General features: G+C 41.0%; 1 protein-coding gene across 1 annotated transcript; it reads right to left on the reverse strand.

Moving 5' to 3' along the window:
* Positions 1 to 131: 131 nt before the first annotated feature.
* On the reverse strand, positions 132 to 27,641 carry SYCP2L (synaptonemal complex protein 2 like). The gene is made up of 29 exons (XM_065629842.1): positions 27,450 to 27,641; positions 26,175 to 26,199; positions 24,760 to 24,845; positions 24,544 to 24,632; positions 24,402 to 24,436; positions 23,511 to 23,653; positions 22,911 to 22,963; positions 22,444 to 22,489; positions 21,483 to 21,575; positions 21,329 to 21,389; positions 20,743 to 20,891; positions 19,718 to 19,778; positions 17,782 to 17,897; positions 15,403 to 15,467; positions 13,687 to 13,735; positions 12,515 to 12,570; positions 11,663 to 11,717; positions 10,932 to 11,088; positions 9,822 to 9,871; positions 8,617 to 8,710; positions 8,056 to 8,141; positions 7,837 to 7,900; positions 5,914 to 6,045; positions 4,944 to 5,068; positions 3,566 to 3,660; positions 2,082 to 2,181; positions 1,944 to 2,002; positions 1,400 to 1,469; positions 132 to 191 (listed from the first exon to the last, which is right to left on the reverse strand). The coding sequence occupies exons 1-29, from the start codon at positions 27,639 to 27,641 to the stop codon at positions 132 to 134; spliced, it is 2,466 nt and encodes an 821-aa protein (XP_065485914.1).
* Between the last annotated feature and the right edge of the window lie 242 nt (positions 27,642 to 27,883).

Raw genomic sequence — 27,883 nt, forward strand, 5'->3', positions numbered from 1 at the left:
AACAGTGTTATTTTCTTTACTTTTTTCTTCTTTTCATTTAAAAATAGATTAACATATCCTTCACAGGACCATCTTCTCTATGCTGCTTAATGTGCTCAAATCTTAAGAGCAGTAACGAATCCAAGGGTTTGCTAGTCAGAAGGAACAATGAACACGTTGTTTTCTAGTGCCTTCTTCACTGGCGGTTCATACTGCAGAGAAGGAAAAAAAAGCAAGTCATGAAAAACATTTCAAAAGTTTATACAAACATATATCATTTAAGAAACAGAGCTTTAAAGATCCTAGAAGCATATTTAGACTCAGCTTTTAATTCTCAAGCATCCCGCCTGGAACAAGGTGCTGCAGAATGAACAGCTCCCACGATATGATTGCCTCTTCCTCAGCCCTGCCCCTCTTTAAAAAATGTCCTTCATCAGGAGCACCTGTGGTAGGGGAAAGGTCTGTGATTCCAGATTTGACAACAAGGGGAAACAAGCCCTCGATTTTCAGCATCTTTTCTAAAATCCCTGGTCTAGTCTACCGTAGCAACTGCAGACATGGCTGTCCCTTTGACCCAGGGAGCTTTCCTCAGCCCCAAGCAGTGCAGACACATGGCATAACACACATCACAGCAATCCCCTAGTCTTACTGTGGGAATGCCAAATCCCCAATGCCACGAGGTCTGTACACAAAAGCTGGAACAGCAGCAGTAGCAAATATACATAGGCATGCACACATGATGGTATAGACAAGATGGAAACTAAGTATTGTATCAAAGATAATAGAGTATTCTGCTTAACCCGCAAATTAAAGAGGGCATACACTAGTGATTAGACTCTGAAGAGTTTAAGAACTTAAACAGAATATATAACTGGGATCTAAGGTAAATAAATAAATTTGGGTTTTAGAAATCAAATTTGAAGGCATCAAGGCTAGATGTTGCCAGACCCAAAAAGCAGATGAGAGAAAGCATGCAAGGTGTTGTTAGGGTGTAGATCTCCTAGGCACAGGATGTCATGAATACACAACTACAAAGGCAAGTTGGACAAAGTGACAGAAGAGAACTGGATTAAGGGTCACTAGCTACACAGAAATGAGCCTCAGGATGAAGGAATCCCCAAGATAGGAAAGCCAGGAGAAGCATCACTACCTAATGGTCCTTGTCCTTACCTCCTCCCTTAGGCAAGTGCTTTTTGACCACTTTCCCTGGTCCCTAGCAGGGCAAACACAGCTTTTTTGATGCTTTCCATGCATCAGGACCAGGGGTTCCATGAAAAAAAAAAAATAGCCCCACAGATCAGCTAACTGGAGGTTTCCCCTCCCAGGACTTCAGCTTCATTTTCTCACTTCCAACACTTTTGAGTCAAGCCACAGCTTGGAGTCTACTACCCATACAAAGCTGCTTGCATACTGCACGTACCGTTGTATTCTGGGTGGTGCTGGCAAAACTCTCTGCTGATTCACCCAGGGCCGAATCAACAGACTGAATTCTGGAAGAAAAGTGAGCTTGGCTAGTTTATCTATGAAGCAGTAGTACTCACTGATAAAACTTAAACAGAGCTATTTATCAATAAAAATGAACCTGAGGATTCCCCCTTTTTGCCCAGCATTTGCACCAACAGTAGCTCTTATCTAGGAAATGGTTACCTCCTTCCACCTCCTCTGACCCCCCTAATACAGATGTGACCAAAGGGTGCACCTTGTTGCAGATTCCAGTGCAGATCTCTTGAGGTGTATGCCTCTCCTGCACAACTTCCCATGCAGAGCGCCCATCGCTGCACTCTAGTCCCAATTCAAAAGCCTCATGAAGCTGCAAAAGCTCCATCAATGAACACCAAGTAAAGATGCCATACTGGGTTCAGAATATTTCCCAATACACCAGCAAGAATACCACCAGCCCAACTAGTGCCCTCTTTAACCATCAGAAGACTTGTGAGCATGCAGAACAGCTGGCAGACACATACCTTTGCTTTTGCTGGTTGCAGAATGAATTCAGTTTGAACAACTGTGTGTTCCAGAAGTCCTAAAAAGAGCCCCAGAGAAAACCCCCATTACTTGGGAAGAAGTACCTTGTGGGCTGGCACACAAGAAGCTGTACACACCACTGCATCCTTCTCCATGTTTGTCAAGATTTGGGTTTCCTTCTCAAGATTGGCAAGCTCTTCAGCAACAATCTTCTGTAAGGTGTCCAGCTTACTGAGCCTAGTAATGGAGAACAGAAACAAGTCTGACACTTTAAGGTACAGCAGCACAAGGTGAATTTCAACTCCTCAGCACCAAACCTACCTTTAGGCAGAAACAAACATCCTTGCTAGACTACGTGGGAAAGTTTTGGTCTCTGGTATCTCACAGAGCATGTGAATAGCTGTACTACCTCAAACTGAAGATTAATTTAGCTAAATAGCCTGACTCGAATAACAGGCCATAATGGAGGCCCAGGATAGAGCATACAACAGGGTTCCCAGAGCAATACTTGCCCAGCACAGTCTCCCAGCCTGTGGGGATTTCAGCAGAGATTTCCCAAGCTGAAGACAGCATCTTCGCAGAAATAAACCTTTGATGGGTTTTACCACCATGGGTTTGATATACACATACAGTGCCCTCACAAGATGCCAGTGATTTCTAAATCTGAACCAGCAATAACCTTATTCAATTGGGTTAGCTACCTTTCCCCTAGCAGTAGGATGCCAAGGCATCATCTGATACTGATTTTAGAAACTACCCTTCTGGGGTAGAACGGATTGGGCACAGCTCTGTCCTCACTATCCTATAGTTCTGGTTGGCTCCAGGTTACATAGTTAATAACATCAAAGCACGGCAACAGCTCACCACCATCAACTCTTACCTTCCACCCCAAAACACGCCCTGGTTTTGGTTTTGGAACACAAACTTCTCCATGACAAGCAAATTCTGCTCATAGATATTCTACCACTACTAGGGATTTCATGTTTTAAAGGCTATTATTTCATACTATGTTTGGTCTAAATCCTGCAAGCTGAATACGTATGGAGACCTGATAGACTTACATCTCAGGCTGTGCTTGTATTTTGCTTATAACAAAATCCATAACTATTGTACTCGAGTCTTTTATTTAGCTCCTAACTGAGAAATTTGACAGCTCATAAAGCAAAATGACCTGCTTAAAGCCCTTTCTGGTAAGCTCGTGTAAAGTCCACTATAGCTGGCATTTGTTTCATGCACATGGAAACAATCTACAGAAATTAGTCTATAACAGACCCCTGACTTTTCTTCTCCCTCACTTCATCAAGTAAATCAGAGTCTGTCTTTTTTCTTAAAAATCCTAGAAATAGAAGCTACGAAGTGTAACAAGAGGGTTGCTTGCTTTGCGTTAATTAATCTATCCACTCTCCTCTTAAAGGAAAAGTGAGACAAATCACAGGAGCTACACTTCTGAAACTCTTCTTACAGAAAAGCAGAAGAGACACCAATACACAAGCTATTTTGACCTACAAACCAAAATAAGCGCAGCAGCTTACTGTCAGGTTCACTTACAAAGAGGTATTCCTTTTCATATCAAAACTGACAGTCAGCTGAAGCTGTTTTCAGCCAGCAGCAGACGGCTTACCTGCTCTCAAGTATCTGGTTCAGCAGGGTGGACACATTCTTCTCTGAAGCCCTCAGGGCGTTCTGCGCTGTGGTCTCCATCCTTTTGTACCGGGACTAACCACAGGACACACCATTAGGAATGGGCAATGGCCCAAGGCAAAACCTAGAAGTCTAGTTTGCAAAGTGTTTCCCTGGAAGGCAAACCCCTCTGTGGGCTGCTGTTCAGCTTAGTGTAAACCATCATAAGTCATATTTAAACTGAAGGGAGATGAGACATAGCCAGGATACTGCAAATATGAACTGATTCCGTTCAACCAGACTGTTTACACCAACACACCTCTATGTAACCTATGCAACTTCAGATCACGGTCGTGCTATCCAGCCAGCAAAGAAGTGAGTTTCACCCATACTCCACCACACTGAATGACCGCATAAAAACAGGTCTTTGTTAGTACCACTTCAGATCAGCATTAATGCAAACTGTACATTTTAGTCATAACTGATTTGTAAATGCAACCACTTACGTCCCTGATTCAAGGATTTAGTGCCAAAAGTTTAGTGTGAACACCTAGCACCAACTCAAAATAAACAGGTTTGCATGATACAAAGTGATGACCCAGTATAAATCTGCCCTGCTGTGTCTGGTTTGTTCAAAGCTTTTAAACACAAGATTTTGTGATGGGTCAGATACTGTCCTCTAATACTAAACTTGGTTTAATGCCCACATTACTTGTTATAGCTAAATTAACAGCAGCAGCTGATTGCTTGCACTGCATCTCAAGCATGTCTATACAGTTGAGTGAACCAAGAATATACAGCTTATACATTACTAATTGTGCAACCAACACCCCCACATACCATTGATCTCAAAGATACATGTGTGTCCTTATGGGTCTAAACATGTTCTAGTCATCAGGTGCAGCCTGTATTGATTTCTGGTTTTCATTATGAAAAAGTTCCATAGTCTTACATCACAGTGAAACTGCTCTGTGTTCCAAAAGGGAGTTTTTGTATTTTTGATACATGCTCATGAGGACAACAACCCACAGCTCCAACGTAGGTACACTGTCAGTACACTGAGTTACCTTTCCCTTCCCTCTGAGTATTTAAAAAGCTTAACCAAATCTGATACTCCAACACATAGATAAGACCAAAAGAAAAACAAACCAAAACAAACTAACTAAAGCTTCCTTTACACCTCTCCCATAACACTTCTTGGAGTATGCAGGTTGTGCAGAATACTTCTAAGAGCTCCAGGCTAAGAGGTGCTGCAGCCAAAAAAAACCCTGTTATTATATAGATGGGATATTTACTTCACTACCCTGGTGATAAAAAGAATTTCATGTACTATGAGAAAATGCCACACACAGTGCACATGTTAAGAGAGCACACATTACCCACAATGACTTCTTTAGTTGGCCGATAAAGTTTTCAAATGCAGCAGTCATCCCTGAATCACTGAAGTCTTCATTTAGCATCTTGGAAAAAAATGCATTATCCACACTATCATCCATTTCCTGACCTAGGAGAGAGTGTATGCCAGTTAGTGCCGTGCTGGAGGGCTTATTGGAATATAAATGCTTCTGCTACTGAAGGATTCATCATTCACGTGAATGACATTTGTTACAGAGCTGGAATTTGACTCTTGCTCTTCTTGAGCTCACGAGCAGGAGGGAAACTGCCTCAAAATGCATCGAGAAAGACATGTTAGAAAGCAGCATGGAAGAAGCAGCACAATACTAACCAAACACAAGGAGCAACATATTTACAGTTAATGAGGCAAAAGCACAGCACAAGGGAGAAAAAACCAAAAAACAAGCAAAAAAAACCCCACACCAAAAAAACCCCGCAACAAATCAGGCTACTCTTTTCCTGTTTTCTACTTATTTGTTGCAAGGAAGGCCTAACCCCCTTCTGTTCAGTGTTAGCAGTGCTTTGCAGTTACTTTGTCCATTATCTGCATGCTTTTTTCAGATTGTCTGGGGGGTTGGTTGTTTGTTTGTAGGGGTTTGGGGTTTTTTGGTTTTGTTTATTTGTTTGTTTGGGTTTGTTTGGTTGGTTTGGGGTTGTTGTTGTTGTTGTTTTGTTTTGATAGCTCTGGACAATCACTATTTAGAGAGACCTGAAAGCGCTATTGAGCAGCTTCCCAAGCAGATTGTGGTTAGGGAATCCAAATATGCTGTTCACATCTCTACATAAGTGGTCTCCAATGGGAGTGCCACCATGTGCCTTCTGCTACATTTTGGAGAAGATATTCTCCCTACAGATACCCCTCTTCAAGCTTCCATATGACTGTGATTTCTTCCATCAAAACAGAAATACTGAAAGCATTTAAATACTTCACATTAATTGCCAATCTGACTTTACCTGGTTGGAACTCCTCTTCATTCTCTACTGAATCAAAAAGCTTCCCTGGTTTATGGGAAATGTCAGAGGACAGATTACTTGTTTCCCAACTGGACAATTTAGGCTTTTTTATGATAGTGCCGCTTAATATATCTAGAAAGAGAATAGATATTTCAGAACGGACCCATTCTTTTGCATGAGGTACATAGGAACACCTAACAGCTATTCAAACAAGAGCCACCACTGGAGTCCTGTATGAAAGCAGGCAACTTTATTTTAGGGCCTGACATCACAATTATAGGACAGAACAAGACTTCCCCAGCAAGCTTCTTCCCTCACAAAAGCAGGCAACTAGACTGCCTAGTGCTATGCAGGTAACTGGAAAGCTATATATCTCCATCTTAAAGACAAATTCATTTCTTGCCCCACTATTCTCACCAGAAAGAAAACCCTTCCCCAGCTCCTTCCCCTTCTCTTTTCCAGCCCAAGCTCACAATCTGTTTATGCTCATTTGTTCATGAGCTTATTTCAGCTGCTGCTTTAAATATATAAACATAGATATCTATCTATCTATCTATATATATCTATCTATATCTATCTATCTATATATATATATCTCAATACATAGGAGAGAGAAAAACTATTCATACCTGTAATAGCCTGCTTTTCTGCAGCTTCACTAGAGTTCCCACACAATTACTTTTAACCCAGGAAAACACTTAGGAACACAGTGAGGGAGGCTCCAGAGCACATTTTAAGGAAAACTTGAAAAAAAATAATCCCTTTGTTTCACTGTTCACTTTCTTGAGCTCAATGAGGTGCCTGTGTTTGACCAACCACCTCTCTGGATTCTCCATAGGGCAAGAAGGTGGTAGAGTCCAGGAGAACAGGGACAGATTGACCATGAGGAGCACACTGAAGTAGATAGAGCGTTCAAAGAGCAAGTGTTCAAATGCAGTCACAGACCACACCTGAAATTTCTGAACATAACCCTCCTTCTGCCTTTGCATAGTATCAACTCCTCTCCAATTGTACAGTAAACAATGTTAAAAATCAAGTCTTCAGCACTTTTCTTTCCCCACAATTAAGCAAATGTATTGGTGCAGTGAAGGTCTATTCTGCAAATGCTGGACAGGTAAGAGACATATCAGAAATACGAACACAAGAAAGGGAATGTTTTTTTTCCCCCTGAGACTAAAGCTTCAGCGACTCAGTTCATAGTCACAATAATAACTTTAAGACAGTCTCGGCTCAGAACTACATCAGCATTGGAAATATTAGGATAAAGACAGCCCATTGCTGCTTGACTTTCTTGAAGTTCAGTTGTTTCCAATCAGAAAGAGAATGCGTTGCAGTTTTGAATTAGTTTGTGCAAGTTCAGTTCCATTAAAGAAATGTCCTTAAATGCTACTTAGCTAAAAAAGCTACAGCAGTAATAAGCATCAGCACCAGTCACCATTTACAGAAAGCTTATAAAATGGTCTACATCTATATTGTTAGGTATAAAGAAAGTCAGCTTTCAGAGGTACTGATTTTGCAAGTTAAAGTTGTGCTGCACTTTCAAATAATTAAAAAATAGTTTTCGTGTTTTTTCTCTTTTGCGAACTTTTTTTTTTTTTTTTTTTTTTTTTTTTTTTTTTTTTTGAGTCACTAGTTCGTAAATCCCCAGGTCTGAATAGCTGTGCTAATAGTAAGGACAGGATTTACGGGTTAGTGATGAATTCAGGAATGTATATAAAAGCATCTTGCCATAGCCTGTCACAATACAGAAAGCAGAGAAATTGAAGATATTTGTTATGCAAAAAGTATCTTTCAAATATCAAAAAGCATCCTTCAAATATCAAAAAGCACAGTGCCTACTTGTCCTTGAAAGATAACGACAACTCCATCAACACCCCTTTCTACTTTTTAAACAGCTCTTCCATGTTATCAAGACTAACAAACCTGAATCCTTCCGCTTAGAACTTTCTTCTTCTCTTGACGATTTGCCAGATGCATCAAGAAACTTCTAAGGAGATAAGGACAACAAAGTAAGAAGATACGCACTCTGCACTGCAGAGTAGTTGTCAGGGACATGTCAAGTTACAGGAAGCAAAGCCAAACAATGCACTGTTTTTAGATGAGAAGTAGCCTGAGAGCAGACTCAAAGGCTGTATACTGCACCTGCGTGGCCTCCGCATCGCTGGAAGAGCCCTTGTCAGGCACATCAAGTAATAGTGGACTTCCTTCAATCTCTGAGGGTGTTTCATCTGCATGAGAGATCAGTCAAACAACACAGGCAATAGAGGTTGTATCCTGTATTGACTAGAAACCTCAATTTAATGACATATGTAGGGGAGGGGGGAAAAAAAAAAAAAAAGAAAGAAAATAAACCACCACCCTCTCCTTTATCACTTCACTTTATCACTTCACACAGGGAAGATACAGTGGCTCAAACTCAGTCCAAAGGCTGTTTTACTTCTGGCTGCCAGTTAAGTTCATTCCTTCACCCCTCATTAGCCTCTGCTCAAGAGATATTCTCTACAAACAATATCCAGTCCTCATAGCAATTACTAGAAATATTATGAGGTAGAATGCTTATGAAGAAAGCATGAAGGAAAAAGGAAAACAAAAAAACAAAAACTACCACACACAAACCAACCAACCAACCAAACACCCAAAACCACACATTCACACATATCAAAACAACTTTTCTAATGCATTGAAAAAGAAAAAAAGAAATACCAGCAAGATTCACTGTAGGCAAATCGTCTCCCTTGGAGCTGGATGTGCTTTTTTTCCCTAGCATCTCCTTTTGAGCTTTTTGTCTTGATGCTCTCTGATAAAACAAAACCAAGTCTAAGTATGTATTTTATTTAAAGATCACTACACAGAAGTGGGGTTTTAGGTTGTTTCTCTGGGGAGAGGGTTCTTCTAGTGTGGTTTGGTTTTAAACACACTAAGAGCAGAGATACACTTGAAATATGCCTAACATACTGATAATTTCCTCCAACATGAAAGGAGATCTGTGCCCTGAAGTTCAATGCGCAAGTTCTCCCTTTAGCCATTAGGGTCATACAGTAGATGAAGCTTTTCATAAGCAGAACCAAAGCATTTTAAGTCAAGAGAAAAAACAAAAGGATTTCAGGAGAAAACAAAAGTTTTTAATACAGGTACCAGCTCTGGAATTTTTTTTCCCAAAACTTTCTGTATTTATGTGGGGATCTTTCCAAAACATTTGATACACAGTATACAATGGCTGGGCACTGGAAAAATCTGGCATTGCTGAATTGTGTTTTATTTTGCTCCATGTATGCCTGGTCCGCTAATTCACCCATTAGTATAATCCATAGTTAGTTTTCACAGAACTATATCTGAAAGTGGAAGACAGTCCATGAACTAGGACTCAGCATCAGCATAGGATTGGAATAAAAACCCTGAAGATTGCCAGCAAAATGCAAAGGAGAACATGAGCTTTCTCAAGGCACCATCTAGCAGGACAGGTCAGAGGACAGTGTGGGGACACAGCCTGGTAGGACCCAACTGGGATTTCTGCAGGTATTTGAATAGGCAGCTCTAGCTCTTGGTATAGCCCCAAAGCCAAATTTGTTCCTGTTGGAGTGACACCTGCATCAGCCCAAGCAGGTTCCAGCAAGCACACCAATTCCTGCCCAATTTTCCAGCTATCACAGGTAAATATTATAGTTTTAGAACAACTTAGGCCTCACGCACTGTTGTTTCTATGAAATTTCACGTTTTCCTAATATCTCCTTGTTTCCCCAGCCTCCAGTAGACCAACACAGTTTCAGCAACACTTAGTAGACAAATTTGCCCATCAGAACATTTAAGAAGAAAGATAACACCAATTTATTTAATTCCCATTCATTTGTACATGCTTTGCACATGTAATGTTTTTAAATCTGAGGCACACAAGTATGACAGCTCCTTACCTTCTTCATCTGGTCATCACTGCCACTACTTGCAGAAGACATTGGAAGCACTGCAAAGAGACAAGCTTAACTCATTACTGACAACATGACTGTGTGCCTTACCCAGTTAAGGTCTGCATCATGGCTAACTCAGTTTACAGTTTGTTTTTCTAGGCATTTACAAGAGAAAACCTCACAACACTTGCATTAAGCTTGGAAATCCCTTTCTAACAAAGCTTCTAAATGATGCAAGGGTACACAACTTGCTGCATCCAGAGCAGTTGCCAAAAAAAGAGGCAGGCTCAGCAGCTTGTCCAGTGGTCCCCAAGCCCCAGCTGGTATGCACAGGCTGGCACTGGAGTAAGAACTCCTCCTCCCACGGAAACAGAGTATAAAGTCTAATTTCTCCCTCAACTTTCTTTTGCTTTTTCATCACTATAGAAATCAACAGCTACCTGAGCAAGACTCATCCTCCATGAGGGGACAGAGGGATCCCAACTCTTTCAGAACAATTTAGTTTGAATTTGGAGGTCCCAGCAGCCAACACAGCCATGGACCATGACCACAGGGGAGCTTTGCTGTTGGTCAGGCATAAGCAAAGAATGGTATCAGAGATCACCACATCTGATTTTGTAAATCACTCAGAGGATAATTGGCTGATCAGCATATAAAAAGTACCATGGTCTGCAAACTGTGGTTTTTCAAGGTTTATTCCCCAAGTCAATGGCATTTCTGGAGAGATGAGGAGTGGAAAGTTCCACAGTGAAAGTATGGCAGCTCCAAAGAGATCTTCCTCCTCTTGTGTTCGAGAACACCAATGCAGCCACCAGCTCAGCACCCGTGGGCCCTTCAGCCACATTACACAGAGTGCCCAATTTCCACCTGGACATTTGAACCTCAATACATTCACCAGAGGGAAGGGGACAGGAGACCTTTTTTTTTTTTTTCAAGCATAAGGATCTGTGATCCACCTCCTCCACAGGGCACCCCTCCCTGCTGGCCTTGAGCTTGGCCTCTCCCGCTCAGACCAGGACTCAGCCAAATCTTCCTTCTCGAACCACCATCAGCCACTTCCTTATCTGCAGTGCAGTATGTCATGATAGCTAAGCGTCAACAGGGGAGCAAGCTTACCTTTTAATCTGCTTCTCACCCTGGGTCTTTTTCGGGTATAGTCAAGGGATTTTGGCAATGGCTGTTTCTGAGAGTCAAGGATCCAGCTTTTTTCACTCTGACCAGTGCTTGTATTTTCATTGTTGCTTTCAGAAAAAAGATGCTTCCTGTAATTGGACTAAAGACGCTATTAAGAGTGAGTCCTGCTCAGTCAGCTCCCTGTGTCCACCCAGAAGCCCCCCAGCCGTTCCCCTTCATTCACTACCAAATTATTCCATTTCTTCGTCCCCACAGTGCAATACTCAAAATATTCTGAGCTGTGAAATCTGCCAAAACAGCAACAGTTAACTGTCAAGCAAACAGTGTAAAAACCCTCGAGAAGCAGATGCTTGCCCTTTGCCAACATGGGGCTTACAGTATCCTCCATCCTCATCTCTCCCTCCTTCCTGTGTCCAGATAAAAGAACTCTCACGAGGAGGGAAGCCTCCGCATGCCTGAGCTGCAGCCAAGAGCACAGCCAGAAAAAAATGAACAGAGACATTCACTCGCTGCTCTGGCAGCCCTGGTGCATCCTTGGCACTGCTTTCAGTGGCAACAAGCAGACCATTTGGAGGCTACGAGGCTCACATTCCTCCACCTCCACGCTGGGTAAGCCTTAAACTTCAGCCTCTTTAAGGTTGTAACCGGATTCATACAGTTGGATACACACAGCAATCAAAGGCTCTAGGGATGAAAAAGCAAAGACGACCTACCTGCCTTCTCTCAAGCTTGTTTGATTCCTCATTCTTGTTTCTTGTTTCATAATTCCTGCCAAGTAACGCATAAAGACCGAGTTAGACTCACAGATGCTCCGACAGGACATTGCAGTAGTGCAGAAGAGGCACAGCCAAATAGCAATGGCAGGGGGCTCCTTAAGAGATTAGAAGGAGGACTAAACTGTTAATGTACAGTCAGTAGTCAAGTCTTCCTTCTTTGGTTGTTTTCTGAAAGTAGCAATCCAGGAATATCTGGAAATTAGCACCTTGTAAAAGAAAAAAAAAAAAATAGGCTATGTGCCTAGAGGTGGTATATCCCTGGCAGCTTGCTGTAACTGTAGGTCATCAAAGCAAAGCAGAGGGTTCAAGAATTCTCAAAAATTAAATCAGTAATTTAAGCACATGATCAGAGAAGGGGGATATTTCAGAGGTAAAGTGGACAGGAGTCATTATTCTCTCTAGTAACTTCCATATTCTCAGGTAATGTTTAAATATTAGTATTGATAACTTTCACAGATCCTGTGGCAACTAAGCAAGGAACTACAGGGTGTTTCAAAAAGATAGACTCAATTTGAAATCACTATGTCTCTGCAACCACAAACTGCCCATGAATGAAACTCTTACAGTCCATACAGCAGGTGGAGGGAACATAGAGTATTATAAAAAGGTTACTAAAACTTGATAACTCATTAAACCGTTTGTACATTTTTGTGTAATTATAACACCTTGTATTTTATTAGAAACATCACATAGCCTTTTTGATCCTGACTTAAAACAGCTTAAATAAGGCAAAGAACTCTTCTTTCGCAGAGCAAAAGGTTCATAAATGGTGCATGTATAATCCTGTACCTCTGCTTTTGTGAGGAAGCTTTCTGGCCAAGAATCTTTCCTTTGGCTTCAGCAACCTAAAAGAGAAGCAGGTCCCCATAAAATAATCTACAAAATTAAAATGTATCAGAACTCAGAAGGGCTAGAGAAGGAATGGAGTACAAGCCTAGCATGGAAACTCAAATTTTTAATGGACTGGGATTTGTTGATTGAAACAGTGTCCTAAATTATAATGGACAAGCATTTGTCTTCTTAAACAGAGTTACTTTCTCTTTTCCTTGCTTTATGAATAATGCTCATTTTAAGCAATAACATCATAAAAACCCATCATTTTCAGCAATGACATCACTAGAAGTAGCAGGATGCAAGTGCAGCACAAAGTACTTGGACAGCCTTTGGACAGGGCTGCTGGGACGCTGGGCACAGTATCACGAAGTAGGGTTTTATGCTGACACCCAGTGGCAGTAGCAAGGATTGGACGGTCTCCAGTTCAGAACGGAAATTTGAGATGTCCCATTCAGCATCCATCACCTCTGAATTATAATAACAGCACCAGCACTGGGGAAGAGGCTGAAAGCCAAAGGGTTTGTACAGTGGAGCCACGTCAATGGAAACCATCAGGAGCAAGTTTTCAGCTTCCAGGGAAAACCTGCACTGGTCAAAATTTCAAAGCAGGCAGAGCAACTCATTTTTATTCATTTTTTTCTAACAGCCTGCAAATATAAGTCAAGCAGAATTTCCAAATAAAGTTTTGTAAGGACTGGCTTTGACCAGGGATTTCCAGCATGCCAAGTGTGGCTCAAAACAGATTTCAGTCTCTTCTGTACAAAGCGAAGGATGCTCAGCAATCTCCTTTCAATATTCAGTGAAATGCAAACAGAAGTTGGGCTTCAATCGCAAAGATATCCCACAGCCTCACTCCAGCAACAGCTCAAATTCCTATTGCAGTTGGTTTTATCATACAGTACACACCACAAGATTCGAGAAGCAATGAGCACTCTCTCTGCCTCTAAAAAATATTTCTTTGTATAACACCATACGGAAACACAGGAACCTCAGATTCCCAGATGCCTGTTTTGCTGTAACAGCTATTCCTGCAGGAAGAGAGATCCACTGCTTCAAGTCACTACTCTCCTTTAGCTGCTGAGCTGGGACCATAATGCAGGTCCTAACAGCTACTATCTCAACTTTACCTTTTCATGACTTGCAGAGTCCGAGTTTTCAAAGTCATAGATTTCCTTCCTGCAAGACAACATTTATGTGGCAGTGACATACAATCATTAAGCGTCACCTTATAGAACTACACTAAGAATACAGGGGAATAACATGGTTTGTTTCTGTCCCTCCCTACCCCCTCCGCCCCGCCTCAAACTCCATTATGCACTAAACACTCAAATACTTTCTATGCCTAAAAATGTTGTTTTCTCAGGAACGGAGAAGGAAGGACAGAGGAGGAAGGACACACACACGCACACAAAAATAAACTTGTTCCTTTCCTACTTAATCTCTATTAGTTTATATCACTGTCTGTCTTGGTTTTCACTCTTCCAATTGTAAATTTTTAATTTCAAGAGAAATATTCGAAAGATACAAACAAGCTAGCTTATAACTGTTTATGTAGTGGACATTTTGTTCCCACGTCGCTAATAATAGTTACGTGGTAGGAAGAAATCATGAATGAAAAGATAGTTCCAGAAGCACTTAAGAGGAAAAAAAAATCCATTTAATTTCCTTCTGAAAATTCAAGCATTTAACATTTGTTCTCTAATTGCTTCTCTGTATGCATCTAGATTTTGTTTTCATCTCTTCCAACATTTATTTATTTTAAATGTTAATTACTGTGCCTTTATTTCTTTCTCCAAATTGTAACTGTTTAAAAAATCCTACAATTATTGCTCAACATACACTACAGCCTCCCCTTCTTACTAGTTAAAGAATAGGAAGACTGAAGAACTGAGCTTTTCTCCTTAAAGCTTCCTGAAGGAAAGAAATGCTCATTTTCATGTCAAACACTAGAGGGAGCAGAACGACCGAACTAAGACCTTCTGCATCTCAAACTTCAGAAGTTCTACTCCTTTTTTACCACTAGTATTTGCTGCATCAAGTTATTTAATCATAAAACCCAAAACCTGTAGTGATGAAGTTTTGCATAATTTTTTCCTATTATCATCTACAAGCAATCAAAAAAAAAAGTTATCTAAACATTCAGGGTTTTTTTAAGCTAAGAGTCAGCAGACTGAAGCAGGACACCCAAAGAAGCCCTGGAACAGCCAGAACTGCAGCAGGAACCCTCACATACAGGTCATTTGCTCTCCTGCCTAGCAGCAGACATTGACTTGCCCACAACACTTGGGAGAGAGCACAAGAGGAAGGCGCAAGACAGACTTGCAGTGTCACAGGCTGCATATGGCCCGCAAACCCTCGAGTGCTTCTGTCCACAGTGTCACTAGCTTCAAACATGAGGAGACAGATGTATACAGGTAAGGGAGGGGGACAAACTCAGAAAGAGCCCCTCCTGAAACTCTAGAGCATGAGGTCCTGAAAAACTGGGACAATATCAGAAAAAGCTTAGGTATTTGTGAATGAAGCTGCCACTCATCACTTAACTCACTGGAGGATGTGAGGATTGTACTTGGGTGAGGAAAAGTGGAAAAGCCAATGTGACAGTATCAGAGGTAAGGGCATTCTGGAAGACCAGAGTTGGTTTCTGAAGTCTTTATTGCTTTGGGGACCCAAAGTTTCCCAGTGAGACAGGTTATGACCCTCCATAGTCTCCTGCTTGTTTTGCTGTCTGTTCTGTTCAGACAGCCCACACTGTGGGCACTACCCTCCCCCCATTAGTGCTAGAAATGGTCTAAAACCACCTGGTACACCAGACCCTGCATGGGCACAGGGCTTGTGTGTCATACCTGCCTTCAGTCTTCTGCTTGGCCAAACTTTTTCTTCTGTTTCTTGTTACCCGGGTAGCATCCTTCTGGAAAGAAAAGAATTGCAGGATCTAAAACCATGATACACAGAGTCACGTTCTTATCCTAGATGCTGCTAAAAGCAGAGATAAGGAGTGCCAGGAAACTTTGTTTCTCCTATCACAACAACCATCCAGCTGCAATTGTTCCTGCCAGGTTCAAGTATGAGAGTCCTGGAGCTGAAACTGGGTAGCCAAAAGGGATGAGAATACAGAAAGAAGTAGTTCAAAAGCTTTGAGTTCATTGTGCAGTGGGCAAGTGTTACAAAACCTTTGAACTGTTAGTTAAAAAATAATTTTAAAAAAATCTATTTAAACCTAGTACCTGGATATGTAAACCTGGACATATCAACAGAAATTTAAGTGTTCAAGTTGCATAAGAAACGTAACTACGGATAGGTCTCAGTCACTTGCTAGTTTACCCAGGTTGCAAGCACCTATGCCAGGAGTACAGAGAGATCTAATGTGAGAGGATCATTAGAGGTCAGATATACAACTGTATAAACCTGTCTGTAGACTTCCAAGATTTGCTTCCATTCAGGAAACAAACTACTGCTCTTGCAGACCGTGCATAAGCCTTGCAACATGCAAGTTTGTCCCACACAGGGCCAGGCTGGTTGCCCACAGACCACGCTCCTGGACCCAAGCACAGCACACTGCTCCCAGCGGGTATATATGCTGAATAAACTCAGCTGAGCTTGAATTACTTGGTTGGGCCATGTTAGAATGAGGTTGGCAGCTGTTGCCTCTGCAGCTTGCTCCTGGTGCTAAATGGCACCATGTTACCATGGGCTCAGGACACCACTCAAGGGCAGGAATGGGTCAACCCATCCTAGTTTTCTTCTGCAACTCCACCAGAGTATCTCTTCCCTGCCCCATGTCTTTTCACTCAGGTGGGCCCCAAGGCAAACATACCTTTGGCTTTGACTCCTCCATTGGTTGTTCTTCTAGTGGCTTCTCACTGGGAACAAGAGGACACATGAGGGGAATGCAGTGCTGAGGGGCTGTTCATTTAAAGCGCAAAGAATCGGTTTGTGAAGTACTAAGAAGGAAAAAAAAACACCACTTGCACCAATTACCATCAAAGCAGTGGTTTAAAGGCATGTAGGGAAGAAAGCTAAGTGGTAGCTCTACAGAAGTCCAACTCATTAACTATGAGAAGTGCTGTGCTGCAAAGCTCTGAAAAAAAAGTATTACTAATGCCAAGATGAACTCAAATTCACATGATCTTTCACAAAATTCATGGTCCTCATTATGAGTAGCTACATATCTGGTGAGCTCCAGTTACACAGCTGAAGTCAAAATGTTTGCCATACAGCTGTATGTTCATCTTATATTTGGATTAAATCAATGATGAGAAAGAAAAAAGTCATGTCAGTGTAGCAGCCAAGCCAGTAACCAAACTGTTTTTCAACTCCAAAGTGCTGTAACTCTGGGCAACCAGCCTTGCTAGCCAAGGTGGCACAACAGAATCTTTTTTTTCATTTAATAATTGATGGAATAAACCTCAATCACATGCTTTAAAACCCCAGGGGAGGGAAAACAAAATAAACAAAAAGCACACCTTGCAACTTTTTCTTTGCAAGACACTCACCTAGGCTTAGCTTTCATCCTTGGAGATGGAGTTTTGGACTTTTTTGCTGAAGGAGGCAAGGAAACTACAGCTTCACCCTCTGCAGCTACTATGAAATGCTTTATCTGCTTTTTCTGTAAGGCCTACAAAAGCAGAGCCTTCACCATGTCACCTGAGTGACACTTAACTGGGTCAGACTTAAGGAACTGAAGGGATCCATGCCTGACCTGAGCCTTGGTTAGTATCTTCCACATCAGTCTGCTGGCTCATTGTAGTCACGGTAACACCAGAGTTAACCATTTTCTGCTCAGAGACATGAAATCATGAACAGAACATGCATATGACTAATAAAGAAGTAGGGTTCTTTTAGGAACAGAGGCTTTCAGTGCTAGCCTATGGCAACAGCTGGACGACAAGCTCATCATTAGCCACACAAAGATATTTTAGCTTATCTGTAAATGATACTATGACCTTCTTACTAAGAGCATCCCACTATCCCCTTTTAAGAGAGAGTAAGACTTTTTTTCCTTTGTTTTTAAAGCAGTTCAGTTTTTCCAAAATTGAAGCTCTGGAGGAAAGTATGCATGCTGACTTCCCACTGATACAAGGTGAAGTTTGAAAACATTGTCAGATCTGGGTACAAACTTGTTTTCTTTGAAAACAGGTTTTAACCACACATATAAAAAAAGCAGACTAGATTAAGGGGGGAAAGGGGCACAACAGCTGTTTCACCATACACCAAACACTTACTGCTACAGTGCCTGTTAACTGCTGGCTGTGCTGAGAGGCTTTGTCTGATAGAGTCTCTGTGTTTTCAGAGTTTGAAGGATCTTTCCCCTGCTGTGGATCAGTTGACTCTGGTATCACTGTAGAAGAGCAATGGGGTGAGAATGTCATTGCAGTAACTGAACACACACACACACACACACACTTCCCTTTCCATTCTTACACACTTGCATAAAAGCATAACAGTACAACTTATCATAATGGGCACAACCATCTCAAGATCATGTTTAATAGAACAAAAATATCAAACATCTCCAAATTAGCCAGTGCAGAACTGCAATTCTAAATAAACCAGCATCTTCAGCCTGCCCCTTTCTAAGCCCCTCATAATACAAAAAAAAAGTATAAGTTTATCATCTTCTTACTACCTTGATTCTTAGCTCTGGAAGACATGAAACAACCCTTTGTGTCCAGCTAAAGCAACAGACCAGCGGGGCCTTCCGCCACTTCTGTTTCCCTGCACTGAATCTCTACCAGCCACTGAAAAAAACATTTCACTACAGATGAACTACCTTCTGCCCTTCGTACTCCTTGATTGCTCCATGAAGTAGTACCCACCTTGTACTTCTGTGTATGCTTAATGGTGGACACTGATGAATGGGCTTCCCCCTCACCTGCACCTCCATAATCTGGAGGACTTCCATTTTAGCTCCTTTTGGGTTGTAACTGGGAGGAAATGGGAAGGACTACTGGAGAAGTTACCGTCTCAAACATCTAGAGCTGAAAGTAGCCCTTCTGAGTATTCACCTAGAGGAATCTGAAACATACACTAACTAAGAGGAAAGTAAAAATTTGCTTTTAACACAAGCCCAGAAAGAACGCTACCTAAGGACTCTTCAAACTTGTGATTCATTTGCTGAGACGGTAGGTGGTAAGAGTAGAAAGAGAGCTGTGAGTCCGTTGCCTTAGAATACTTGGAAAGATCTGTTAAGCAAATTACACTAAGCAATAAACCACACAAAAAATAATCACTTTAAAAACTGAAGTACAGGAAATTTTGCAGCGAGGACATATCCCAGCCTTCAAAGATAAAAGATCACTATACAAAAAAAAGCCACCTCCTGAGTCATTTGATACTGAAATTGAGCTGAGGAAACATTTCCTGTTTAAGACAAATTTTGATCATGCGTGCCTCTTGCTTTTGTGCTGAAAACAGCTTTTCCTTAAAATGTGGGTCACAGCTTTGGTGGGAAGAATTTCAAAGCAGGGCAGAAGGACAGGAAGGAGCTACTTTCTCTTCCTCTTGGGAACAACAGCCCCCAGTATCTCCAGGGCATCATCTGCTCTGTGTGGGGTAATGGGACCAGAGCACACCATTCCCCATCACATAGAATCATGTAGGTTGGAAGAGACCATCAAGGTCATTGAGTACAACCATTAACCTTACTCCGGCACTAAACCACATCCCTAAGATCCTCATCTATATGTCTTTTAAACACCTCCAGGTATGGTGGCTCAACTGCTTCCCTGGACAGCCTGTTTCAATGACAACCCTTTCCATGAAGAATTTTTTCCTAATACCCAATCTAAACCTACCCAGCACGACTTGAGGCCATTTCCTCTCGTCCTATCAATTGCTGCTTGAGAGAAGAGACAAATACCCTCCCGTCAGATCATGTTGTCAGAAAGAAAGAGAAGTCACCTCCCTGAAGGAATCCTTGGTAGAAGCTGCACCACCACACACCCGCTGTGCAGAGGAGAGTGAGCACATTAAAGTGCCAAGGTGCAAGCACTGGTCCATCAGAGGACCTGTGCTTTCATGGACACAGATGCCACTGTCCCCTCCTGCGGGGAGTCTCCCCCACAGGCACCTGCACAGCACAGCCAGACCAGGAACCATGCATGCTGATATTAAATTGGAATAATTTAAATGTAATAAAATAATAATTTAAAAGTCCACCTGCTTCAATCTGCTTGACTTGCTTCCCAGCATGGATGGACTCCTCTTCAGACACATTTATCTGTTGGTGTGAATTAATCTTATGTGAAAGTGACCATAAAAAAAGTAGAACCATTATCTAGTAAAGTCAGGTACTTAATAACAAAACTAATAGTTATTAATCACCAGCAAAAAATCACTGGCAAATCATTGGATGCTAGTTGAGTTGACCATTTGGAAATGTCTCAGCTCCTACAAGGATAAATGACAGATGCTATACTATGTCTATTTACTGTCATGTAAGGTTTTCTGCAAACCCTGTGGATAAATCAAAAGTATAAAAAAAATAACCATATTAACATTTATTAAAAAAAAATTAAACACCACAGCACATCCACATCCCACATGTCTTTATATTAGCTTATAAAAACCTTGAAGTTTCAAAAGTACTCTACTTTTAAACTAGAAGTACTATCTACAAAGTCAATCTAAGATTTGTGTCTTGCAGCATCCCTTTTCTCTTGTTCAGGTTCTTGTGTCACAATTTGCTCATCCTGCACAATGTAACACTTCGAGCTAGTGTAAGAGCATGTTTACACTCCAAGTTATGCAATTACATGCCATAGGCTTTATTTCCTATTTCACAACCTCAGCAAAATCATATCATACTGAATTTATTAACAAACCAGTTTAACCTTCCAGCTTCTAAACCATAAATCAGAGTCCCTTGAAACTTATTTCCTCAAGTCTCTAATCTCTCTCTCAGGCCAAAGCTAAGAACACCTGTACAGAGAGTCACAAATCTTCAAGGGGAAGACAGACACATAATAAACAGACACTTAAACAAAAAACCAAAACACACAACACTGAATGTTTTTGCAAAGTGTATATGAAGTAAAATATAGTTTAGGAAAAAAAAAAACACACAAAAAACAACAACAACAAAAAAAACACACAAAAAACCAACCAACCAACACACAAACACCAAACAAACAAAAAAACCAAAAACCAAACAAAAACAAAAACCCCTCATACTAAGAGCTTACCATCATTTTTTCATCTCCCAGGACTTTTCTAAGTATACTTAAGATTTCAAACTCAGCACTGAAAGATATTTTGATTTTTGTTGCTTCTGTTTTGTTAAGAGTCGCAGGAATTTTCATATAAATTTTAACAACCTTTTCTCCATCATCCTCTGCATTTAAAAAAAAAAAAAAAAAAGGGCTTTTTTAGAGAAAGACATTTAGTCTGTCACTCCCAAAAAACACTGAAATAAGTGTTGTTTTGTTTTTTTTTTTTTTTTAAAGTCTCTTTTGCATCTTGCCCATACATTTCCCATTACTCTGTTCACTCATTTCTTTCTCATTGGGCCTAGATGATTATGCTGTTTCCTGGCACATTTATAAATGACCCCTCAACATGTCCTGCTTGGGCAGGAAGGGAAGGTTATTGTGCTAAATGGGCTCACAGACAGTCAGACAAGCAGAGCTGGTGCAAGGTGACCAAAGTGCACAAAAGGAAAGAGGGGAGACACAAGAATTCTCCGCAGTGATGGTGAGATTTATAGGTTGGCTCCACGTGTCTTGTGGACCCACAGCCAAACAGAGGATAACGCTGGTTGGAAAACCTTACCCTTCAGGCTGTAACTGCTGACCGCGTCTTTCGACAGCCGCACAGAGTCCCAAAGAGCACCCTTTGAAAACCAAAATCACTGCATCAGAAAGGGCTGAGCAGGTCTCTGAGGCACTAGATATCTAACCCAAGGCCACCTGGGCTTTGCTCTTACCTCATTACTGTCCACATAGAAAGTCACGCTCTGGCTGCCGGTGTTGAAGTCAATCCAGAACTCCTCCAGCTTCTCATCCGACGGCTTCTTCACCTGGGGAAGCACAAGAACGGCGCTGCCATTCGCAGAAAAAAAAAAAAAGGCAAACAAAAAAAAAACCCAACAAAAAAACCACCCACAACCATACCAAACACACACACCACACCCACAACTGCCATCTCATTCTCAGTTTTCCTTAACAAGATGAAATTGGAAAAAAGCTGCCCTACATATGTGTGTACACATATGCATACCTTACAGAAATAAAGAGTTGGGATCAAGCTGTGAGTTGCCCGCCTACCACTCACCCAACCATACCCACAAAGTCAGACATCCCTCTATGCCAGCCAAGGGAAAGGTGATACACAAACGCTCGCATGTTGTGGCAGGAAAGAGCCTGTGAAAGTTTTCTGTGTTTCTGAGCACTTCAAATAAGCAGAAGGAGTGGAACCAGCTTCCATCGACTTGGTTTTGACTCAATACAACTGTCAGGAACAGTTCCGCATCTATGTTTGCTTAAAGACCATTAATGCAAGCTGCAGGATCTGTAACTATGACCTCTCCTGCACAGGCATCAGGCTAATCTTGTTTTCTGATAGTCTGGGAGCAGCTCTGCTGGAGGAATCAGAGTTGCCCTGTCCTCCTGTTTCCTTTGAGAGATCTCTCTTCTGTCACCACCAGGAAGAGAAGCTTCGCCTCTATCATTTGGCTGATACGAAAGCAAAGTCAGCAGCAGTAAGTTGGGAACTATGTGACACACAAGCAAAATTTCCAACTAGAATAGATTACACTTTACATCCTAGGAAATGAAGCTCTTTAACAAAAAACAATGAGGAAAAAAGAAAAAATATATATCAGAGAAAGCAACATTTTAACAGCAGTAACACTGTGGGGAAGGTGTCACAGTATTAAGGACTATTACCTCTTTCATGTCAGCAAAAGCAGATCTACAAGGAAATGAATAGACTCTGGAAGAAAAGCAGACTTCACATGATATATTCAACATTGGAGTCTGACATTATGAAAGATAAAATCATTAAGATTGGTTACTAACCTTATTGTTCAAAAAAGAATTAATAAATTTTTAAAAAGAATTAATATATCAATAATAAATAATAAATTAATAAATTTAAAAAATAATTAATAAATTCCTAGAAGTAAATTAAGCTTGGAAAAGCTTAGAGAATATAGTATTTTAGTAGTGATGCATTGTATACCTTGATTTTACTTTCAAGAGAACCACAGTTAAAATGAATAATCTTTCTTAAGAACTTAATTATTCACATGTGGTATAATTTTTTTAAATATAACCCAAGTAAGTTTATAATCCTAGTTTTTCCCCCTTCCAGTACTGATTGCACCAGTTTAGTCTGTTGGTTCACAGCTTACCTTCTGTCATCCCCAAGCCTTTCATTTAGCTGGTTAAGAAATTTTCTGCAGTCCTTCAAGACAAATGATATCTTATTAAAAAAACAGGCTACATTTCTTTTGCAAATATTTGTTTTATTAGGCTACTCCAGTTATAAGCTTTTAACTAGTCAGCGTGATGCCAAAGGCCACTGGGGAAGAAATGCTCAAGTTGCTACAAATGGTTCGACTCAAGTTATGACCAGCAAACCTCCAAACAAAAACCACAAACATGAATTTATTTATGTTTTAGAAGTGAAACAACTTGGAAGTTGGAGCTATTTTACTATTTTGGGTTTTTTTCTTAATCTGGTAAATATAAAACACCACCTCCTCCCACCCCCCCCAAAAAAAAAAAAACAAAAACCACACACCAAAAAACCAACACCACAACACAAACAAACAAACAAACAATCTATCCGCAACCAGCTAAATAACTTCAGGTATTTACAAAAATCAGTAGAAACTGATTTTTTTGTAAGAAGTAGGAACTTCTTACAAGGACATTCTGACTGAACTCAACCAAAACTAGCCCCTATACAGACTTGTGAAGTATGTTGTTTTCAAAATAAGGGCCCTCACCGTCTCAAATTCTCTATCCTTGATCTCTTTGAAAGCTTCAGCAAGATAGTTATCTTCAAACCAGTGGTGAACAAGGTCATCCCTCCATTTTTTGGTCATTAACCTACAAAGTGCTTCTGAAAGGGCAACCTGAAGGTCATAATCTATGTGGTAAACATAAGCACAGGATAAATATTCCCCCCCCAGCATAACAGAGCGTTATAGCATTGCTACTCTTGCACAAATACACTGCAGAGCCATATTCATCAGCTAGCTCCAGCTTCACCTAGGACAACAGCAGAAGGTAACAGCCAAGCGTTGGCTCCGGCCGCCCTCAGCTACCCCCAGCACAGTGAGGTCGAGGTGGGGAGCACTCCTAACCAAGGTACACATGCATGTGTCAGGAGATGTTCTTGGGAACAAGGGAGGGGATGAGAGCAAAGCCTCATCGCCGGCTCACTAGGATTATACTTCATGTATCATGGTAATACCCTAGAAAGTGTTATTACTAGGAGAAAACAAAAAATATTTTGCTCAAAAAGCTATAAATCTCATAACCAAAGTTTGTCCGCATCATGACAAAGTAGTTAACATTTATTTTTTAAAGACTAACAGCCAGTGTACTTAGTAAACACGTACATAAAGCTGATCTAAATACCTTTCTATGTAAACCAGTTTAGCTTTTCTTATTAGTTAATACAAATTATGAATACTGACCAGAAAGAACTAATGCATTGTTGCATTTAACAATTTTTGATTAATATTTTCTCAAAGTACCATCTGACTGATTTTCCTCCCCCAAAAATTAACTCTTGACAAGGAAATAATTTAGATTTATCTATAATAAATAAGCAGAGGAAGCAATGCCAGAGAACCCCACCTTCATAAGAATAACCACTAAATACTTCTTACCACCAACCTCCAGTATAGTTTTTGCAAGGTCTTTCCTGAAAAAAAAACATAATGCAATGAATTTAAGTGGAAATAACTTAAACTCTCATTGCAGGGAAGATGGCATTTAGCTACAGGAGTTGGAGGGAAAAAAATCACTTACGTGAGCGAGCACATCTCTTCAGACAGAGGGAATTTCTTTCTCTCCTCCCGTGAGACACTGTCAAGTATAGAGTTGAGAGTCCTCAAAGCCTTTCTCCCCACACAGAAGGGGCAGAACAAGAAGGGAAAGGATTTACTAATGTTTCTCACATCTTTAATCTAATTACACACACTTCTGTGCACAAGCATCTGTACTTTCTTCTCCTAGGAGTCTTACCTCCTGCCGCAGAGCACAGCAAATATTTGCTTCTGTCACTAGATTCCCTAGTTCAGGTAGAAATAAATTCACCAGTTCTTTCTTCCCTAGAAAAATTGTTTGAAAGGTTACACCTGGTAATGAGCTGGTCTCCGTATAAAAGACAGGCGAAGCAACTCCAGTTTGTGGTGTTGAAGGAGTAAAAATATCCCAGCTGGGGATTCATTTTAAAACAAAGCTTCCAACCATCTAATCCTAGACAGAAAAGGGAACTGGTAACTCCTCTGTAAAAAAAGGCTTCAATTATTTTAACTGCTGACCTGGGTAGCTATTTAAATAGAGACAGAAAGGAGAAAGTAGTGAGTGTCACGAGGATGGAACCAGGCTCTTCTCGGTGACAACCAACAGTAAGACAAGGGGTAATGGGTTCAAGCTGGAACACAAGAGGTTCCACTTAAATGTGAGAAGAAACTTCTTCTCAGTGAGGGTGACGGAACACTGGAACAGGCTGCCCAGGGGGGTTGTGGAGTCTCCTTCTCTGGAGACATTCAAAACCCGCCTGGACGCCTTCCTGTGTAACCTCACCTAGGTGTTCCTGCTCCGGCAGGGGGATTGGACTAGATGATCTTTCGAGGTCCCTTCCAATCCCTAACATTCTGTGACTCTGTGAGGTAGGTGCTAACCGCAACAGATAAAACTGTAATATACAGCTTTTGACAGAGTCAACAGAGCAAACCACTAGCATATTAACCTGAACATGCTTGTGCCCACTCTGCTCCCACTAGAATAAGCTACAAGGATGAATAAGCTCCAGTCACCCAGCCCACAGTGTAATCCTTTGTTTTTACATGACTTGTGAGCCTGGATGTCTGACCACACAGACACTTATTCCTTTCAAGCACCTGCTCCCCTGCCCTAATGGAAATGCTGCTGCAGTCACAGTCGAAATCTTGCCACTGAAATGAAAGATCGACAAACATCCCTCCGCCTAGTCAGGAGGGCTGAAGAAGTTACCACACTGTTCCGCAGAGGTGGTTGCCTTCAGCAAGGGAATAACATCTGAAGCCACTAGGGAAAGATAGGCAAGAGCAGACTGTCTAGCTTCACGATCCTTTTAGAAGCACCATGTACTCCAACCAAGTGAAATACTTGATGCTGACCATTTAAACAAGATATCACAGCTAGATTATTATCTTTGTTCAGCATACTCAAAACCAGCAAACAAAGAGAAAGACTAAAAGTGTTTGTGCTCTGAAGTGTTAGTGAGCATTAACTGGACAGAAATTAGCAGGAAGATTTAAAGAAAACATCAAAGAGAGGAGGAGGCAGGGAATGGAGGGGAGAAGAGAAAGCATTTCTGTTCAAACGGAATTAAGAAATGTGCTCCTGAAACTGAGATTCAGGATATTGAGGAAGAGAAAAAAAAAAATACTGACCTTCATTGCTGCACTTGCAAATCACCTGATGGAAAAAGTAAAGGAAGCCTTTGTTAACACACCACAACCCAAGAAGAGCAGTAGTCAAAATGCTGAGGTGTTTATGCCCCCACAGTCACACCTTTCAGGGGCTAAAATAGCATTTAAAAAAAAAAAAAAAATCATTGTACCCACATCAGAAAAAGCAGTGCCACCTGTTACAAGTATGTCATGTATGGTCACCCCGATGATACAGGTTGGCATTATGCAGAAATGGTAAAGGGAGTGAAGCGCCCACTCCCCCTGGGGATTTCATCAGTGCTCAAGAGTGCAGTGCCCTCAGGTTCCCAGGAAAACCCACATTGTGGCATTGCTTTGTTACTTTCATTGCATATATGGGCCTATGTAAAAATACATTTTATGTTTACATGCTGCAGTATTAGATATCATAACATATGGTACCTGGAGAGTGTTTAAGAAATAAATTTTAAGAAAACCCAAACAAGCACAAACCAAAAAAACCCCACAAATAAAACAACACTTCAATCCTCCACAGTGAAAATATATGGAAGAAATGGGCCAGGAAGACAAAGAAATCAAATCTTGACAAATAAACAACCCATAGATTATTTCATATAATTTCAATGTGGTTAGTAGGGCAAGAAGAAAATTTCATTTTGCTCAAATATCTTTAATCAAGTCTCCTAAAGAAAAAAAATTCTGATGCACAAAGTTTCAGCTTGGGGAAAGAAGCTAAAAGCATTTTTCCTACTGAAAATTTACATTGCTAGGCTTCCAATACCTTTAAAGTTATGAATATTTAAAATCAAAGTCTAAATGCAAATTGTGAGCAGCTCAGATTATTCCTTAAAACAGCTGTTTCAAACATCACGCAAACAAATTGCCAGGACCACCTTGGCAAAACCATCTGCACATCAGGTGCAACTCAGTGGTGGCAGTAACTTCTATTTTTCAACAAGGGCTTCAGCACAAAAGCTTTTGTTTACAAAATGCATCACAACATCTTGTACATTTTCCTACAAAAACAAAGACTTTGCTTCATGTTAGAAAACACTGCAGCCCCATGGCAGCTTCTCCCAGGTGCATCCAATCTCAGCCTAATGCCAGCCCAGAGCAGGCTCCTGGGCACTGCCCATCCCCACCAGCAGCCCAGGCTTAGCCCTAGAGCACAAGGTCTGTGTAACTATTAATTTTTTAAACAGAAAGCTGTTCGTTAATAATGGCTTTCTTATCCAATAAAGGCAACCCTTCTGCCCTCTTGATGCACATACGTACCAATGCAGAGTCAAAGAAGTCTTCAAGAAGTGACATCAAAAATTTATTCTTTTCTGGGTCAATGACGGTCACAAATGCTCTTGCTCTTTCAAACCAAGATACCAGGTAAAAGTTAAAAGAATCAGTTAAAATCTGGGAAGAAGAGTTAATAATTCTTAAACTAGGTATATCATCAGAAAACCTTATGCACATAAACCGGGGCAGGGGGAGGGCATGCTGTCCTTGAACTTCAGATTCATCTACTGTGTCAAAAGTTACATTGCATTTAGGAGTTCAAACTTTGCTAAGAGAACATGAAGAGTGTCACCCTCACACCCACTCAAGAGGACTTATCCCACCCCCAGCCCTTCTTACATCCTCCTTTCTCATCTCAAAGCACCCACTCCTGGTGCTTAGGACCTCCTTGACACAATGCCCAGTGCTAGTAGCATCGT

This window comes from Caloenas nicobarica, chromosome 2 (genome assembly GCF_036013445.1).
Source record: "Caloenas nicobarica isolate bCalNic1 chromosome 2, bCalNic1.hap1, whole genome shotgun sequence".
Classification (NCBI taxonomy): Eukaryota; Metazoa; Chordata; class Aves; order Columbiformes; family Columbidae; genus Caloenas; species Caloenas nicobarica.